Raw genomic sequence first — 20,361 nt, 5'->3', positions numbered from 1 at the left:
GTGTGTGTGTGTGTGTGTGTGTGTGTGTGTGTGTGTGTGACAGAAGACAACTTGAGGACCTTATTGGTTCTCTCCTACCGTGTGGGTTCCAGGGATCAAACTCAAACTCAAATTGTCAGGAGTAGCAGCGTGCGTCCTCACTCACTGAGCTATCTCACCAGCCCCATGCATAGAATATTTTAGATATTTATGGAAACCTCAATGTGAGTCCAAAGTTGCATAGTCTTGAATCTCTATAGTCACATTTCTCTAAAATTAACTACTGGATGAAGGGGATCTCCAAGCCGGCTGACATCTTTCCTATGATTCAGATTCCATCCGTGCCCATCTTCTGCAGCCCACCTTCTCCACTCTTCCTGCTTGAATTTACTATCACATTTGGCATGTAAGGATCCTGGTGCAGTTGGTGTCTCTCCAGTGATAGCTGCCATTTCCCCATCTCCCCCACCCTACCTGGGGCAAGAACCCCATGTGCATTTGGAGCCTTTCTTGCTGCTCCACCGCACTTCAGGCACCAAAATGCAGCTTTGGCCCTTTCTGGTATGAACAAACCAGGGTTTCCAGAAACTGCCAACTAGGGGTCATTTAAGGCAGCTATTTTCAAGCAGAAATAGGAAAGTTTGAAGCCAGCCTATTCATTTTCTATGGTAAATGATACAAAAGTGCAGTGAATTGTTTGTGTGCATTAGAAAATTAAACTAAGCATACCTTTTGGAGGGCCACCTCTTCTAAAATCACCTCAGAAATCTTCTTTTATTCATTGTCTGACTGATTAACTTGTACAACTGAATGAACTCTTTGCATTCTTCTTTACCACCAGGTAAGAACACTGCATACCAATGACCAAAAACCGAGCCAGGTGCTCTGGTCACACGGCAGTAATATAGTGGGAAAGCTATGGTAACTTGGGCAGTGTTTCTGGCAGTTGGGTGTCCCAAAGCTGGAAATGCTTCCTAGGTACCTGGTACTGGCTCCCAGCACAGGGCTGGGCACACTTACAGGACTCAATCTCTTGTTGACTAGTGTCTCAGTTGTTCTGTGTGTCTCCATGCTCCAAGCCATCCTGACCCAGTGTCTGCATATCTCCACACCCTGAGCCATCCCCATGTCTACATGTCTCATACTCTATGGTTGCCAGCTACCTATTGCCCAGCTTCAAAACATTTGAATGTGTCATTTTTAAAAAACTTTTTTCTTCTCAGGAAGTTTCTAAAAACCTCACCAAGGAAAATGAGCAAATCAAAGAGGACATGGAAGAAATTCGAACTGAGATGAATAAGCAAGGCAAAAAGAACTGCTCTGATAACATCCTAGACAGCATGCCAGACATCCGTTCAGCCCTGCAGAGGGATGCAGCAGCAGCTTACGCCCACCCAGAGGTACAGCCCCATCTCCTTACAGCCTCTCCTCAGCCTGGAAGTATAGCATCAGCCTCTCATAGAGTTCTTCAGGGTTCAGGCCTTCCACAGTCATGGTCTGTCTTCACCTGGACAATAGTTCTATAGGTGTGATAGGCAGGGCTTAGTCTAGTTTTACTCAAAACGGAAGGTCATAGAGGTTCAGAGAGTAAGGGTCCTCTGAGCCTTGGCCCCATTCTTTTCACAACATCCCATCCTGCTTTTGTGAGCAGCCCTTGAAGAAGATGCGTGCTTTCTTACCTGAGGCCATCCAGGGGCATCTGGGGCCATCCTGGGCACCTGCCTGTCCTGGTGTCATTAGCAACACCTTTTTTTTTTTCTTTTGGAAATGTCTCAGCCTGGAGACAATAGTGATATGGTCCTGTTTAAAGGACTTGGTCAGTTACCACACATTGTCATCACTGTGTGGTCTTCATTGCAGTTCTGGAAAGCAGGCCAGACATAGGTCAGTACCCCCATCTTACAGATGGACATAGATCCTGGATCAGTTGGGAACTGGTAGCAAAGGATCTCAAACTCTGTCCTTAGCACGAGGTTACCCATGTATAAGATGTCTAATGTAAAAGATCTAATGATGCCATAAGACCTACTTGCATAAAATTATCTCATTTGATGCCTCTCTCATGAAAAATGTTAGAATGTTGTGTGGTAGTGATTAAATATGTTACCATGTAATGCAGTGGGTTTTCTACTGAATTAGTGGCCAAGAAACAGGCAGTAATTTGGAAGATAATCCAAAGCACGGAAGCCAAAATGGACATTTTGTGGCGAGATCAGAAGAGCTCAGCTAAGGTAGTCTGGGTGAAGTATTGTGAAAGGTCCCTGGCCACCACGGGACAGCGGCATTTCAGAGACATGGCTTACTTTAATTGATCTCCCTGATCAGTAGTGAATGGCGGAGCCCTGGCACACTGGTCTCTTGGGTAGCCATTCTAGGTATAAGCTGAGCAGTGCCTGGGTCCTTTAGAGCCATGGAGCTAGTTCTTTTGTGTGCTGTGACATGCAAAAGTTTGGAGACTTTCTGTTAATGTTAACTAATAAATTACCTGAGATAATCAATCAACAAAAGTGGAATGGTTTATTCTGACTCCTGCTTTCAGCCCATCATTGGTTGCCCATGTTAACTTTGATGGTGAATATGTGGTCGAGCAATGCTAGTCACCTCAGTGTGGTGGGGCAGAGAAGAGGAAGTGGCTAGGGTTCCAATATCTCCTCTAAGGGCATGCCACACTGACCTAACTTCTCCCATTAGGCCCAACCTCTTAAAGGTTAAATCACCTCTTCATGGTACCTCATGGACTAGGGACCAAGTTCTAACACATGGGCCTTTGGGGGACACTTAAGGTCCAAACTATGACAGGAAAGATTGCTTTGTGGAACTCTGTTGCATGTGTCATTGTGAATTTGGATAGAGAGGAAGGAAGGCTGTACATCTGGGTTCAAAAGTCATTTTTTGTTTTGTTTTGAGATAGGGTCTCAGGTATCCCAGCCTAGCCTCAAACTCACTTTGTAGCCAAAGATGATCTTGAACTACTAAGTCTCCTGTCTCCACCACCCAAATGCTGGGGTTACAGGTACGTTCCATCATTCCTGGTCTATGTGATGCTGGGGATGGAACCCAGAATTTTGTGAGTGTTAGAAAAGCACTCTATAAACTGAGCTACTTCTCCTGCCCATAGGCTCAACACTCTTGGGTTAGAAAAACTCATCACCAAGCAGGCATGTGTGGTTGGCTTGGGAACTTCTGAGCATACGTGTTCTGAAAGCAGAATGACAGATTAGGGCTTTGGGGCAGCAAGCTATGGAAAAGTATGGTGTCATGTTTCCCCAGTAGGTAACTCAAAGGCAACTCCAAACTATTAAATAAGGAAGGATGATAATTATCTGACTTTTCCCATGATGACCTCCTTTGATTTTTTGAGACATTATATTCAGAAGTAATTCTCACTTTTGTGTATCTCTGACATATTGGCTACTAAATATGTATTTAGTCTGCCTAGTAGGCCACCACCAGTAGATCTGAGTTCATAATAAAAAAAAAAAACCAGATTTGGGGGCCAGAAGGGGACCTGAAGATACCCACTTCCCACGCCTGGGCCTGATGTCTCTTATCTCAGCCCCCCACAGCAGCCGACATTCCTGGCCTTCTGCTTCCAGCTTCCCCGTTAGCTAGCAAGTGGGAAAGCTTGTCTGTTGTCTTGATGACACATTCTGTGGTATGTTCAGGAACCCAGCTCAGATTTCCTGAGGGCAAACAGCAAACCAAATCAAACACACCAAACTCTTTTTCTCCTTGCTCAGCAAAGTCCTCATCCCTCCCTGAATCCCCATGGTGCATAGTGCTGAAGTCAGCACAGTCCACTCAGACAGGCTGGTGGTGCAGAGGGGAGTGAAGGAGACCCGAAGGTAGGCTTTTCATCTTACTGCGTATGCATTCCTGTCTCTTCAGTGAACCCCACACTGTAACAGGGTGGATGGCTTGCATGCTTATTTTGGTCTTGCTGATGATGCCAGGGGGTCTTGGAATGGCAAGTGGTTATTTATAGGAGGTCCCTCTCCAACATGGCCCTTTCCTGGAGGATTGGCAGAGGGGCTCAGAGGCTTGGTTGAGAATGGAGGGGGCAGAATGGGAGTGAGATCATACGATGCCAGGAGCTGAAGTCATGCTGCAGACTCTTGGAGAGAGAGGCAATCAAATCATGGTAGGGGCCGCTGCCGCCCAGTGTAGCCTGTCGCCAGCAAATCCAAGGAAATTATATGTTCTCTGGCAGAGGCTGTCCACTGTCTTGCTCCATATCCTTGGCCTAGACAAAGAACTGAAGTTCCCGCCCTTCCCTGAGAGTCTGGAACTAAAGACAGTTCCTGGGGTTTGCCACGAAGAAATGACAACCAGCTTTTGTAATGCAGAGGCAAACCAGGGTCTAGCGATTAGATGCCCCTGCACCTCAGAGGCAGGGCTATATGACCAGCCTCTCCAGGCAGCTCTTTCCACTGGGAAATGAGACATCTCCCATGTCCGGTGGGCAGTTGCCAGACCACAGCCTTGAGGACATGGGGATTCAGGCCACTTTTTTAATGACAACCAAGTGGTCCTGAGGTCACAGTGATGGGCAGTGTGACTTAATGTAAGGAAGAGCACAGGACCGGGAAATGACAGCTGGGGCTGCTTGTTGATTGTGTGACCTGGTTACCGTCCTTTGCTGCCACATCACTGAATGACTGTCAACCAAGTCACTAAATGGCTTAGAGCTTTAGTTTCCTCATCTTTGAGATATTGGTCATAGTATTACCTTGTTTACATTGTTGTGAGGGTTAAAAACAATATATAGGGACATGGCTACAATAGGTACTCACTAAAACAACATCATCAACAAGCAGGCATCTGTATATCTCTGATAGAGGTTACCTCACAAGAACAGAGGTGTGACAGAGATGCAGGGAGCTGGCATGGAGGATGGAGGCCTTCTGGTTCACAGCTGGCATATTACTGGGCTTCTTCTGGGCAGTTCTCTGACTCCAGTCAAGGGAGACTGGCAGAAAGGTGTACCCATCTTTCCAGCAGTCTGTCACCACTGCATGCTGGAGACAGACATGCATATTTAGGGACTGCCATATCTGTTACGCCATCTGGATAAACTTGTTGGGTAAACAAGTGTAAACGAGGGTGTGGTTGAGAATGAGCTAGATTTTAAAGTTCAAAAAGAAAGCCTGGTTTGATCCTTTCATGCACAGTTATGGGGTTAGCCATGATGGCTGGACCCCCTACAGCTAACATGGAGTTAATGAGACCCCACTCTGTACAGGACACGGCCCCAGCAGAGGTCTTGTTTCTTCACTGGCCCTATTCCCAGGTGGACATCTCCCAGGCCTAGAACCACAGGACTTAAGGGACCTCACCTACCTCCTCTGGGCAAGGTGGGTCAATGGCTTAGGTGACCACAGGAGGCCACCTCATTACTTAACCACTGGAAACCTTTTGGCAGCAGGGCTGAGCCCCGTGACTCCCACAATTCCCTCATGGATGACTACTCTTGGAGCTGGAGTCACCTGCAAGGTGGCCCTAGCTTTGAGTCTAGCTGATCCATGGACCTTGCATCCATTGTTCTGTGTTTTCCAAGGAGGTGATTGTCATCCTGGACAGAGAGGACACAGAACCTCAGTTATACTGCAGCAGACCCAGAGGCCAGTGCATGGACAGAAGCTCCATGAAGGACAGGGGTTTCTTCTATATAGGCTTTCCTATCAAGGTGACGTTCTCATAGCATCACAAGTTTCTAGACACCAGGTCACGGGCTGCCTTCCTTGAGGTTTCATTTGATTTGACAGTCACAATACACAAAATTACAAATATAGATAGTCCCTTGAGATTTTCTATAACTCAGAAATTAAATTTAGTAAATATTAAGGGATATCTATCCAGAGGAATGAGATCTCCAGGTGGTTTCTCCTTGTTCATATTCTTAGTCCACAGAGACAGCAGGTTCCTCAAGTAGTGCCTGTGGAAGATACCTAGGGGAGGCGCTATCATGGAAGTGCAGTCTTAGAGCTTTTGAGAATTCTGTTTGGCTTTGAGTGACAGACCCAAAGACAGTGCTTTAAATATGGAAGAAGCTTCTTGCTGTTTCACCTAGAAGAGCACTGGAGGCAGGAAGTCCAGGGCTGGCATGATTAACTCCAAACTGATCAGTAACTTCCATCCTCAGAATCCCTTCAAGGTAGCTGCTCAGCTCCAGTTACCCTGTGTACATACTGAGCCAGAGAAGTGAGGAAGAGAGCAGAAGGCAACTTCCCAGACTAGCCAGCCCTACTTTTAACTCCGCCTCTCAATTTCTACCTCTACCCCACTGGCCACACCCATAAAACCAAGTGTCAGTTAGTAAGGAGCAGGTGGGCATTGAACAAGGGGATAGGCAATTAGAAGTCAACCATGCCTGGGTATGGAGGTGTACCCCTTTAATCCCAGCACTCGGGAGGTAGAGGCTGGAGGTTTGAGACCAGCCTCGTCTACATAGGGAGTTCCAGGCCAGCTGTGGCAACAGGGAGACCCTGTCTCAAAATAAAGTAAAATAAAATAGAATAATAAAATAAAAAATAAAGATGTCAGCCATAAAGAGAAAAGTACGGATTGGGGAGGAAAGCTTGATATTGAATGAGAAGAAGGGGAGAATTTCCCTGGGGAGGTAAGATTTGAGCTGGGCTTCCAGGAATGGGTGGATTTCAACAAGTGGCTGGGCTTCCAGGAATAATGGGTGGATAAGTGGCTATAAGTGGCTGTTCTCTCTATTCCTTCCTCCCTCCCTCCCTCCCTCCCCCCTCCCTGGCCTTGCTGGAGGAAGCATGTCACTGGGGGTGGCCTTTAGCTTTGCCCCATTTCCACTCTCTGTCTCTGTCTCTGTCTCTGTCTCTGTCTCTGCACATGCATGCCAGATTGGAAGATAATGATTTTCTAGATAGAAAAAAATGCTAGTGTGGACAAAGACCCAGTGACTCTGGAGAGCTAAGAGGTCCAGGAATCAAACACCCAACCCAAGGACCTAGGACAGTAGTAAGAGAGTGCAACTTAGTCCTCAATCTGAGGGCCCAGGCCAGCCCTCCTTCCCCATGTTGGTCTCCTGGAAACAAGTGAAAACGGAATCATTGGCCAGCATCCTTAAGGCAGAAGCCAGTGGAAGATTGTACACTTTAGGAAGAGGAACGCCAGACCAGAGATACAGATTCTGTAGCCAGACCACCCAGGTTCACATCCTGCTTCTGTCACTTACCTGTGTGTGCGTGTCAAGGGAACCTGGAGCAGTTTATAGGATCTCTTGTGCCTCCATTTCTTAATCTGTAAATGGGCATGATAAAAGTGGATCTGACTTATAACATCTGATGCAAAGTTCAAATACTTAATCACATGCTAAGTGCTCTTAGACAGTGCTGCTCTATTTGGTGGGCCCTCAGCTCCAGCATTGTCCATCCAGTCCTGTCTCTCTAATCTTCTCTTTTGCCTCCTCTGAGGAACAGTATGAAGAGCGGTTTCTGCAGGAAGAAACAGTGTCACGGCAGATCAATTCCATCGACCTCCTGCAGACTCGGCCACTGGTCCCACCCACAGTGATGAAGCCACAGTGGCCCTTGCAGAGGCAGGTACACCTGAGAGGTCGGCCAGCCTCCAAGCCCACCGTCATCAGGGGCATCACCTACTATAAAGCCAAGGTCTCTGAGGAGGAGAATGACATCGAAGGGCAACGTGAGTCCAGATCATTGGGATAGTGCCAGAGGCCAGGCAGGGAGGGAGTGGCCATTTGGACCATGTGGACATGGAATGTCTACAGTCTGGAGTCTGCTGTGAGCCCACACTGCAGAGCTGCAGGTTATTCAAGTGCTTGCTGAGAAGCCTTAGGCAGGTCACTTAACCTCTTTAGCCTTTTAGTAAACCTCATGGCTGAGCGTAGCCGAGCTGGAGGGACTTCTGCATCTTCTTGTCCAGTCCTTTCTGCTTACAGATGAGGAAACTGAGGCTTGGGAAGAATGACTTGCTTGGAGACACTTATAGGCTCTGCCACTTTTCCAATCCGAGAACATCAAGCTGGTTGAGTCTTTAGCACTTCTCCTTTTGACCTCCATCCTTCTTGCTTTCTTTTTTTAAGTTTAAGAGATTTTATTGACTTTTACACAGAAAGTGGATGAGTCCTTTCCCATCTTCCTGCCTGTATTGTTTCCTTAGCACTTCCTCTTCCTGTGTTCCTCCTTACCTCCTGCCTCCTCCTGTCCTCTTTCTTTTCTTGTCTGAAGTTTCCAGAAAGCCCTACTTTCCTCTTCCCAAGCTAGGTGCCCCCCCCCATCTGATCTCATGGGAACTGCCTCCCTGTTCCTGTTTGTTCTTTCATTCTCAACTAGTAACTAGCATAATCATTTTTCCCATTTTAACTGTACTTTTTGTTATTGACTTGTGGGAGCTCTTTATGTATTCTAACTTTAAGTTCAGATGTTAGAATGCTTTCTCCTGCCTGTGGCTTGCATTTTCAATTCCTTCACGGTGTTTCTCATGAGCATGCAAAGTCCAATTATCTAGTCATCACTTTTATGCTTAAAATTCTTTATGTCTTCTCTAAAAAATCTTTGTCTTCCCAACTTTATCTCTGCTTAGAACTTTTCACCCTCAGCCATTTCACTCAGAATAAAAGCTGAAGTCTATGCATAGCTTCCAAGCCACCCATGACCCACTCCTGTCCTCTCTCTGACCTTACCTCCCACTCATAACCTCTGCTGTGCCCACTCTGGCCACATCACTGCTCCTCAGCCTCAACCTCAGCAAGTGCGTTCTGACCCCAGGGCCTCTGCATGCCTATTATTTCCTCCTAGAGTCCTCCTCTCCCCAACCCCTGAGTTGCTTGGCTAACGCCTCACCTTCTCCAGGATTCTGCTTATCTCTCCATCTCAGTGAGCTTCATGTGACTGCTGAATTCATTCCTACAAGTTTTATTCATTCTTTTTCCTCCCTTCCTCCCTCCCTCCCTCCTTCCCTCCCTTCCTTCCTTCCTTCCTTCCTTCCTTCCTTCCTTCCTTCCTTCCTTCCTTCCTTCCTTCCTTCCCTCAGTTTGGTTTGGTTTGGTTTGGTAGTATTTCCTAGACTGGCCTCCAACTCACGATCTCCTGACTCAGCCTTCAGAGTGCTGGCCTTACAGATGTGTGCAGCCGTCCAGGTCCTTCTAACTTCCTTGGCACTCCTGATCTGATTCTGTTTTCTCCCATGGCGCCTTCAGACGACAGTCTGTCTGTTGGTTCCTGTCTCTACCATTGGCTAGCAGGGGTCAGGATCTTGCTTTGCACACAGGTGCTGGATATGTGTCACCAGCATTGTTGAATAAATGGATTGGATCACTAACATCTTCCCTGCCTCCCTGGCTCATTTTCCATAACTGCCCCTTCCCAAGCCTCCCCCCCGCACCCAAGGCTGAGGTGAGGATAGCAGCAGTGTGTTCAGAGGCCCTCCAGGATATACACTGTCCATCTATTCATGCTCCTGGTCATGTTTTAAGTTTTAAATTCCCAACCAAAAGGGCTTTTGGGTTGGACCTCAGTGTTAGAGTGCTTGTGTAGCATGAGCGAGTTCCTGGGTTCTATCTCCAAAAAGAAAACAAAGGCAACAAAGTAAATTCCCAGCTGCCCTCCATCTCCAAACCAAACACCAGGTTGAGGCAAGGAACCTTATTCACGAGCCACATGCCATCCACTATTGGCCAGGTTGCCCCTCTCCTTGTGCCACAAATGAATCTTGTTGCTTGTTCCACAGATGATGAACTTTTCAGTGGTGACAGCAGAGTGGACTTGCTGATTGAAGATGAGCTCCTCAGACACGAAGACCTACTGACCAGTGCCACCCGAAGGTCAGCATCCACCAGTCATGGTGCTGCAGTGACAACTGACCCAAGCGTTCAGGCAGGAGCCTTGTCCTCAGTACCAACACAGGCCCCTGCCTCAGTGTTGCCAGACCCCACAGAGGTAATACCTTCTACACAAGTCCCAACCACCACTGTGGCCTACACGGCCATCCAGCCACCTCCAGCCTCTGCTGTTCCAGCACTGGTTCCTGGGGACAGATTGGTAGAAGCTCTGCACATTGCCCCAGTGTCTCCTGCCACAGTTGGGACAGACATACCAGAGGAAGATGGGACTGCAGGGCGGGGAGCAACCCCTGCTGGCCCCACCCTGAGCCCAGAAGAAGAAGATGACATCCGGAATGTCATAGGTGAGTTCATCCTTCCTGGCCTGAGTCTCTTCCCACTCCACTTGAGCAAAAAAGGTGGAGAGCTTGGTGGAGGATGGGAACTGGGAAGCTAACATCTAATTAGGGGTAGAGTACTGGCCTTGCATGTGCAAGGCTCTGGGTGGCATCCCCAGCTCTGCCAAAACAACACCACGCAAGAAAGGGGCATGGAGGTATGCCTTGGGCCAGTAGTTTGCTTAACACCTAAATATGTCCAACCTTTGGACATTGCAACGTGATGTTGTCATCTACAGAGTTCACACTTAGAACAAGATCTAGGTTAAAAAAAATTGGAAAAACCAACCCTCTTGCTTTTGGGCTGCATTCATGACTAGTTTCACTCATAGGCTGCAGGTTGGACAACCCTGTAGTTTTTATGTATCTACATGCATCAGTGACAAGAGAAGGAATCTCCTTTCTAAAGTACATATAAATGAATCAAGACCTCACTGTCATGAGTGAGTTTTATAAACATTTATCCAGTGTTCTCTGTGATGGGTATTGAGGTATCTGTTGGGACCTAAATATAGTTTTCCATAGTAAGTTTACCAGGCCAGGAAATAGCAAAGGATTATTATTGGGGGTATCTCAGAGTCATGGTAAAGTAGGGCCAGAGATCAGCAGTGTCATAGGCCCTAGTGCAGAATCTAATGAGCCCAGCACTGGGGAGCCTGGGGGTATTATGGCATCATGTGGCAAATGATATGACAGAGGGAATGATATGACAGAGGGATGAAAAAGCAGAAATGAAAGCCAAGCACTGTGCTGGCCTGGCTGCTGGGAAGGCTGCCAGTGATTTTAAAGGAGGCGTCATTTAGGTTGGGTTTTTATGGATGAATAGGAGTGTTCTATGCAGGAAAAAGGAAACCTTCTGACTGACAGGTATATTTCAGAAGCATGGAGAGGCAGCCCTTCTGTACTGGAGAGCACCATGGCTGCAAAAGGACTCTCAGAAGATCGAAACTGGAGAGTGGGGGTTGGGGACAGAAAATGGAAGTAGTTATAGAAGGAAATTGGACCAGCTGGGGGTGGTGGTACAAATGTGTGATCCCAGGGCTCAGGAGACTGAGACAAGAGGATCTCAAATTTGAACCCAACCTGAACTATATAGCAAGATCTTCTCTCAAAAAAAAAAGTAAATGAACTATTTACTAAGTCACTACCAAGGGTAACTAACCAACAATGCTGTTGGATGACAGTTCTATCAAATACTTGGGAAGGTCCCTTGCTTGGAGGGCATGGTTTGCCTCATTGGCATTTTCCCCCTTCTGCCCAGTTCCTATCCCTCGGGTAGCCTTGTTCCAGTCCCTCTTCAGAATAAGGTGCCAGCTCCTTCCAGGGGACAAAGTGTTTCAGGGAGCACCTGTCAAGGGTCAACAGCTGGACATAGCCCTGTCCTGCTATCAGCAGCAGAGTGACCATGGCCAAGCCCTGCCTTGCTCAGAATCTCAACTGAAGCTAGCAATTTGCCAAGTTCCTTTTCTTCTACCATGTTCTGTGGTTTTCTACAGGAAGTTTACAAAGCTGTAGCGTAGCAAGGGATGCTTACTGGGGAGGAATCTCATAAGAATGGCAGAGTGGGAGCAGAGAACAGGTAATGGAGAGTCCACAAGGCAGAGTCTTATGAAGGCTCACTTGGAGGAAACTCAGCCAGAAGGTAGCTCTTGGGCCATAGAAGCTGGGCTGGAGACAGTCAAAGTGTTTTTGCTTTTTTCTTTCTTTGTGGGTGATGTGTGTGTGTGTGTGTGTGTGTGTGTGTGTGTGTGTGTGTGTATCTGTGTGTGTGTGTGGTGTGTCTGTCTGTGTCTGTGTGTGCCTGTGACTGTGTGTCTGTGTGTGCAGGTGTGCATGCACATGTGATCATGTATGTGTAGGCCATCTTCCTCAATTGTTCTCCACTTTAAAAACATTTATTTATTTTTGTGTATACAGTGTTTTTCCTTCACGTATGTAAGTACCTATGCAGAATGCCCTTGGTGGCCAGAAGAGGATGTCAGGTCCCCTAGAACTGGAGTTATGGATGGTTGTTAGCCTCTGTGTGGGTGCTGAGAACCAAACCCAGGTCCTCTGCAAGAGCAGCCAGTGCTCTTAACCACTAAGCCACCTCTCTAGTCCCTCTACTTTATTTATTGAGGCAGGGTCTCTCACTGAACCCGGAACTCAGCTTACCCCTGGGATCCCCTGTCTCTTTCTCTCCAATTCTGTGATTACGGGTGGCTGCCATACTTGCATGGTTTTTAAGTGGGTCCTGAGGATCTGAACTCTGGTCCTCATACTGTGTGCAAGCACTTTATCGATGGAGCCATCTCCCCAGCTTTATCTTACCTTGTCCTTCCTTCCCCTTCAAGGTTCTCCCCTCCTCTCTCTTCCTTCCACCTCTTCCTTCTCTTCTTTTTCTTCTGTGGAGATACAAGTTAACAAGAGCCAAGGGCCAGCCCCACACTGCATGGCTGACCACTTTTTGGAATCCCTAGGTCCTGCCTCATGTCTGTAGAATTCTGTGGGCTCTGAATAGAGGCTCTTCCCTCCACCCAGGCTCAGGGCTGCCTGAAAACTACTGCTTCAAGTCCAGCACCTTTCTGGCTACCACGGAATGGGTTCCCTTGACCCTGTACCTCCACCCTTCAGTTTCATGGCACCCTTAAATGGAGAGAAAAGTTCCTCTAAATGTTTACCAATCTGTCCCTACTGCCCTCTGCAGGTAGCTGGGATATGCACAGAGAAGAAAGGCTGCAGGTGGGGTCCACACAGCTGTAGGTCCTCAGGCCATGGGATTTGAGCTTGGGAGCCTCTTCCATCGGAGACTTGCTGGCCAAAAATGGAGTGTCCAGCCTAGGGCCCATCCCCAACCTCTTCCCACCTGCCTTCCCTGAGTTTTGCCACCAGTGGGCTTTTAACTCTGTGACTTCCAGCAGGTTCTCATACCTGTTTTTGGGAGCTGGGGATTGAAGACACATGTTCTCTGGTTCAATAGTCTCCTCAACTAGTCTCTGTCTTGCAGAAGATGTAAGGCTTGTTTAAAACCCATTAGGAAAGTTTTCAGAGGAGCTGGGTTCCTGCCTCTTCCATCTACTCAGAAAAATCTTGGACAGGGACAGGGATGCAGTCTGCTGTTCAGATGCCAAGGGTGGGATGAGGGCGTGGCCCAGAAAAGAAAGGTTTGGCTGTTGTAGCCATGTGGAATTTGGGCAAGTTTTGGGGGGAATAATCTTTTTTTTTTTTTTTTTTAATAAGCCAGCACTTTATGGCGAGGAATTACAGAACAGCCTGTGCTGTCGCTATATCTTTTTAAAAACATGATTTTTCCCTTTATTTTGACAGCTTCATACATGTGTACCATATATTGGGATTATAGTCACTCCCTGTTACCTTCTGTTGTCCTTCTTTTCCATATGATGCCTTCTTCTTCCCAACTTCTGCCCCCAGTGGCTACACCATTAAAGAAAATGATACCCCCTCCCAAAACCACTAATATTCAGCAGCTCTTCAGCTCTTCAGGAAGGGGTGGGGCCTCAGAGCACTTCCTATCCACATGGAATATTGAAGGGCCTGATGTTGTACAGATGTCCACAGTGCTGTGTGTTCGTGTTTGCGACGGCCATGTCATACCTGATGGCAGCATTTCATGCCACTCCTCCCCAACCTCTGGTTCTTAAATCCTTTCTGCCCCTTGCGTAATCATTTCTAACTGGCTGTTGCAATCAAGTGCCTCCCTCTGACTGTTGTCAGTATAGATGGAGTTTCCTTACTAGAACCTTCTTTGCCGATTCCAACATGATGTGCTGACATCTCCCCAATCATCCTCTCAGTGAAAAGTCCTTTGACTGAAATAGATGCAGGGAAACAAGCTGCTGCTGGAGAGGGTGTATTGCTATTTGTTGGCAGTTTTGATGTTTTGATCTGTTTAAAATGTGTCTTTTTTTCTTTCCTTTTAAAAAATACTTGAGCCTCTAATTGATGATCCTTCTGCCTCAATCTCCTGAGTGCTGTGGTCACAGGGGTAAGGAAATAGAAAGCAGGAAGAAGGCAAAGGAAAACTGACCTCTACAGAGTCAAGTAGGTTTATTAGAGAATAAACCTGAGTGTATCACCATGGCCCAGGGGCCAGAGGAGGTAAGCACCTTCTTGCAGCCCAGGATACAGACAAGTGTGCACCCTCCTTTACAGACTCAGAGTTTTCATATTTTTCTCCCTTCCCGAAGGGAGAAAGGGTTTGAGGCTGCGGTTGTATATTAGGCAGGTGTAGGGTGGTGTCTTAGTTTGTTCTTCATTGCTGTGACAAAACACTCTGACCAGTACCAACTTGGGGAGGAAAGGGTTTATTTGTCTTACATCTCCCAGGTCACACGTAGTTCATCAGGGAGCCCAAGGTAGGAACTCAGGGCAGGAACCTGGAGGCAGGAGCTGGAGCACAGGCCATGGAGGAACGCTGCTTACAGGCTTGCTCCCCTGACCCCTGCTCAGCCTGCTTTCTTATGCAACACAGGCCCACATGCCCAGGGGCGGCACCATTCACAGTGGGCTGGGCCCTCCCACATCGCTCATCAAGAAGATGCCCTTCAGACATGGCCACAGGCCAGTCCAATAGAGGCAATTCCCCGACTGAGGCTCCCTCAATCCAGGTGTGTCAAATTGACACTAAAGCTATCCAGCACAGGTGGATTCCCCCATTGGTGGGAGGGTCAGGAAGGGCAGTTAAAACATGCAGGGCTCCAGTCCAGAGAGTGCCCTGTGATTGGCACTGTGTCATATCAAAAGAGCCAGTTGGGGGAGGATTGCCAGGGCATGGTGTGGGTTATGAGATATACAGCCTTCTAAGAAAGTTGACAGGCAGTGGTGATGAGGTGCGAAGCATTCAGGACCCAATACTTCTTTATCAACAGTCACATATAACCACACTGGCCAATATATAGTTTTAAACAATGCTGCTTTTAAAAGAAACTTAAAAAAATTTTTTTGAGGCTGCCTCTCTTGTAGTCCAGGTTGGCCTTGACCTTAAACTTCTGGTCCTCCTGCCTCCACCTCCTGAGTGCTGGAATTACAGGTGTGCATCACTATACCCTGGATTTATGTAGGGATTGACCCCAGGTCTTCATGCATGCTAAGCAAGCACTGTACTAAATGAGCTATGTCCTTAGCTCCTAAAAGGAACATCTTACATCAGATTTCTAGAACTGATTTTATGATGTTCTGAAATACCTATCACTATCCCCAAAGAAGTTTTTAAATCCCCAGAAAATTTCTATCACAAGCAAATGAGAATTATTTTGGGGTGGGCAAACAAGCTTCCTGTGGTAGCTTGGCTCTGGGATAAGGCGAGGGAAGATGGCAGTCAAGGACTCAGGAGAGAGTAAGGATCCCAGAGGCAGTGCCTCTGCTCCCCAGCCTAGTCCACTAGGTGCTCTAGAAAACTAGAATGCTTGAGCTCACAGCCACTGCTCTGCAGATTCCTAGACATTGTCAGGGCCAAGTCCTGATGTGGTTTTTAGAGGGGGCTGATCAGAGGCAGGGGTGGGGGTGGGAAGGGGCAGACAAAGAGGACAGTCAGCTTATGACGATACCAGTGAAAGTTTGTCTCATATTTGAATTTAGGAAATATCATGATCTGAAAAGAATGTCTCTCCCACAAAGCATGCAGTCTAAGCAACTCCAGGGCTTGGCCAGCCACTCTGGTAGTGGTGTGAGGGGGTCAGGCCTGCCTGCTTCGGGTCAGGGAGGCTGCTCTATGGCCACCCAGGGAGGAGGATGCTGATGTGTGCTGGAGCCCTGTGTTCCAGAGTTTCCATGGCCCTCAGACTCTTCCTATAAGAAGATGTCCCACAGGCAAGAGAATGGTGACTCCCCCCAACCCAGCCCTCAGCCCATAGAAAACCTGGGTATCTCCTAACATGGAGGCCCCTGGCCCTAGAAATGAGTCTATAATGTAGAGCAGTTCCCTCAGATGGACACAGACTCAGGTGTCCATCAAAGAGGCTAAGTTGCACCTTTCTGTGCCAGGCCATGAGAGTCCAGAGTGAGAGACATGATCACACCCTCAATGGGGTTGACAGAGGAAGGAGACCTGTAGCCAAGGGGTCAAACTTGTGGCAGGGGATACATGTGGCCCATTTCTGCTGTGAGGTTCCCTCTGCAAGGGTGGTTATGGCTCACAAGACTAGAGGAACCCCACAGCAAAGGTGATAGTGAGAGCCAGGCTGGAGAGAGGAGGGGGAAGGCAGTACTGGAGCAGATTGGACTAGGCTTAGTGGTGGGACTCCTGGGTAGGGAGCCAGGGGCCTGATGATGAAGGGAAGTCAAGACTAAAGTCTAAAAACAAGAGAAAGCTCATACCTGTAATTCCAACACTTGAGAACCTGAGGCAGGAGGATCATTGTGAGTTTGAAGCTGTTATAATGTGAATCCTTGTCTCAATCCCTCAACCCCACCCTCCAAGCAAAACTAGTAAAATATAAAAGAGTTGAAGTGAGGATTCTGAGCATGAACAGATTTGGTCATTGCCAGTATGGAGCATGGCAGTGTGAGTGCTGCAGTGTGGATGTGAAAAGACCCAGAAGGGACCCTGCCATGTTAGCTACACAGGCTGGAGACACGTTGGTAGGAGAACAGTACAGAAACCTGATTTCAGCCTGAGTGCTGAGGGCCCTAGAGAGAGGCCAAGGAAACCCAGGGCTCTTTTGGAAAGAGATGCTGACCAAGCCATCCTAATGACTGAGGGAAAATTAGCCAAGCTGCACTAAGTGTTCAATTACATGAGTCTGTGGGGGCCATTTTTCACTAGCAACCACCACATCTTTTTTTTTTTTTTTTTTTTTTTTTTTTTTGTCTTTTTGAGACAGGGTCTCCCTGTAGCCCCAGCTGTCCTGGAACTCATTTTGTAGACCAGGCTGGCCTTGAACTCACAGAGATCCACCTGCCTCTGCCTCCTGAGTGCTGGGATTAAAGACGTGCACCACCATGCCCAGCTTAACCATCTTTAAAAAAAAATATTATTATTTTCTTTCGGTCTTTTTGAGACAGGGTCTCCCTGTAGCCCAGCTGTCCTGGAACTCACTATGTAGACCAGGCTGGCCTTGAACTCACAAAGATCTGCCTGCCTCTGCCTCCTGAGTGCTAGGATTAAAGGCGTGTGACACCACCCCAGCTATTATTATTTTTTAACAGAGCATCAGGTAGGGGTTTATTTACAGAAGAGTAGGCATCCCACATTTAGGGTTGCGCCATAAAGTCCACACTCAAATACAACCACCACATCTTTAGACTTTCAAAATAGTGGCTGCAGAGCATTAACCTGGGGCAGACCCTCTGAGCAAGGGCTACACAGGTCCATAAAGCCAGCCCTAGACACAGCGCCCATGGAGATATGTGACACACACAGCTGGGAAAGGCGAGAGGCCTCAGGCTGGCAACTCTAGAGTTCCATTGACTCTAAGATGTGTTTATGTTTGTGTGTTCTTAAGTTTGAATGCCTTTGGGTCAGCTGCTCTTCAGTTCCCGCTTCTCTTGGCTGCCTGTTGACTGACTCACACTCAGCCTGATGCACTCATTTCAGTTGCTGCTTGGCCCCTTGTGGTAGCTGAGTCAAGACTTCTCAGTAGAGGCAGGTGGTTAGAAACATGAATGGCAATGCTAGAGGGGCTGAGAATCTAGGATAGGGATTTGGGGATTCACGTGGTGGGTAGAGGTGAGCTAACGAGACTAACTGATGTCATTGGTGTGAGTCAATCCTGAGGCAGTAAGGTCTAAACTAAGTCTCTGAGGTGGAGGAGACACAGAATGGATGCAATTCAGACTGTGTGTGAGGCGGAGATGTCAGGATAACCCAAGCTTCTGGCTTGGTTAGTGGATATCATGTTGTGCCTTTCTCTAGGACAGGAAATACAGGTGCAGCAGGCTGTGGACTGGAGTGAATGAATACCCTTTTTTTAAAAAACAACAACAACAACAACAACAAAAAAAAAAAAAACCAGGGTCTCCCTGTAGCCCCAGCTGGCCTGGAACTTGCTATGTAGATCAGGTTGGCCTTGAACTCACAGAGATCCACCTGCCTCTGCCTCCCAAGTGCTGGGACTAAAGGCGTGCACCACCATGCCTAGCTATGAATACCCTTCTTAATTACCATGTTTGAGGAAGTAGCAAATGTCCAGTAGGCCATTGGATGTCCCATGCTAGGGAAGAGACTAGGATGGGGATCTTTAGTAAGAGCTGAGAGAAGAGGAGACAACTGGGGAGGAGAGTGAGCTTTAAGGAGTTACATCTGAGGGCAGGGACACTGAGACAGTGGCTTGTGGAAGCCAAGAGAAAGCTACCTCCTGAGGTGGGTGGGGGTGCTGAGGAAGGCCCTCAGTATCTGACCCAAGAAGAGGCTTGGATAGAGGATGAGAGTATGCCTCAGAGGCTGTGACAGCAGTCAGTGAGGGGCCCAGAGCATGGTAGGCATTGTGAAGGGAGCACCCTGTGGGACAAAGAGAGCACCTTCTGGGATGAAGGGAGCACCCAGTGGGATAAAGAGAGTACCCTGTGGAATGAATGGGGCACTGTGAAGAGGGGCCAGCTGGTGAGCTGACAGTGAGGGCAGAGAGGCTCTTGCTTGCTGCTGTATTCTTCTAAGATGTGAGATGCAACCGGTTTTACACTGAGCGGGAGGTGCTCCTTTCAGACCCTGGTAAGCTTTGTAGTGGGGCTATCTGCCTTGAAGGACTGATGAGCAAGTGGTTTAGAATATAAAGTGCTTGGTGAATATTAGTGGCTGCCTCTACTGTCCATGGTAGCCCTGCTCTGAAGAGACCTAAGGTGAGTCATAGACTGAACTCTCCTCTCTGAGGTTCCTTGAACTGCCTGCATCTCCTGCCATTTGCCTTGAAGAAGACTCAGTACACAGTTTTCTCTCTAAGGCTGATGATCTGTTGTCATGGGTGGACGCTTCAAAACTGTGTTACTTATTTACCTCAATTCTGTGACAAAATACCTAACAAGAAGCAAACCTAAGAAAAGGGGGTTATTTTGTCTCACAGTTTGAGGGTACATCCATCATGGTGGGGAAGTCGTGACATCAAGAGCTTGAGACATCTGCTCACATTGTATCCACAGTAAGGAAGCAGAGAGTGGTAAACACTGGTGCTTAGCTCCTTTTCTCCTTTTCATTCAGTCCAGGAGCCCAGCCCATGGAATAGTGCCACCCTTAGTTAAGGTAGATCATCCCACCTCAATTAACCTAATCTAGGTATTCCCCCCACAGACTTGCCAGCAGGCTTGTCTCCTAGGTGATTCTAGATCCTTTCAAGCTGACAATCTCAATCATCATAGGAACTGTCTCTGACTCTGAAGGTGGTGATGTGTCTGGGCCTTGTGCTTTGCTGACCTTCTGGAATCTTCTTTTCAAATACCACATATATTACCCACCTCTGTGCTTGGCTTGTCCAATCCTCTGGGGTTTGCTTTGCCTTGGGGCATGTGGAAATTTGTCCCAAGGACCCAGGTTTCAGCACTGTACAGCTGCAAGCTGGGATCTCCCTCTTCCCACAGAAGCAGGGACAGCTCCTCTTGCTCCAGAAGCTGACCTCATCTGTATTCATTCCCATGCTGCCAAAATGCCATAAACCTATGTGCTAAAAACAATAAACATTTATTCTCTAACAGTTCTGTAGGCTAGAAGTCTCATATTAGTTTTACAGGGCTAGAGCCTTAGTGTTAGAAGGCTGTTTGCTTCCAGAGGCTCCAGGGGAGAACCCATGCCTTGTTTTTGCAGGATCTACTGGCTGCCAGCATTCCTTGGCCTGTGGCCACATCTGTCCAGTCTTTGATTCCATCATCATAATGCCTCATCTTGTTCTGTAGCCCATTTTCCTACCTCACTGGTATAAGGGTACTTGTGATAGCATTTAGAAGCCACCTAGATAATCCAAGCTAATCTCAAGATTCTTGACTCAATCACACCCATAAAGTCCCTTTTACCCTAGACGGTCATATTCATAAGTTCTGAGGATCAAGGCATGGATATCTCTAGGGGCCTGTTTTAGTTTATTTTTCTATTGCTGTGATAAAATACTCTTGTAAAGGCAGTTTAAGGGAGAAAGGGTTTATATCAGCTTACAGTTCAAGGTTACAGTCTGTTATGAGGTGGAGGAAGTCAACACAGCAGGAGCTTGAAGCAACTGAGCATAACACATCCACAGTCAATGATGACTACATGTG

General features: G+C 47.6%; 1 protein-coding gene across 2 annotated transcripts in view; it reads left to right on the top strand.

Moving 5' to 3' along the window:
- The window catches only part of Olfml2b (olfactomedin like 2B), a 41,146-nt gene that overhangs the window by 16,616 nt on the left and 4,169 nt on the right, over positions 1-20,361 (top strand). The window contains exons 4-6 of one of the 2 annotated variants that reach the window (XM_017802209.2): positions 1,203-1,379; positions 7,419-7,650; positions 9,697-10,152. In XM_017802209.2, coding sequence (XP_017657698.1) covers positions 1,203-1,379; positions 7,419-7,650; positions 9,697-10,152 — 865 coding nt within the window. The remainder of the gene's footprint in view (positions 1-1,202; positions 1,380-7,418; positions 7,651-9,696; positions 10,153-20,361) is intronic. The other variant, XM_008849069.3, reaches the window with a different exon arrangement.

The sequence above is a fragment of the Nannospalax galili genome, unplaced genomic scaffold, assembly GCF_000622305.1.
Source record: "Nannospalax galili isolate Female #2095 unplaced genomic scaffold, S.galili_v1.0 scaffold884, whole genome shotgun sequence".
NCBI classification, from domain to species: Eukaryota; Metazoa; Chordata; class Mammalia; order Rodentia; family Spalacidae; genus Nannospalax; species Nannospalax galili.
This window is presented reverse-complemented; position numbering and strand designations above follow the sequence as displayed.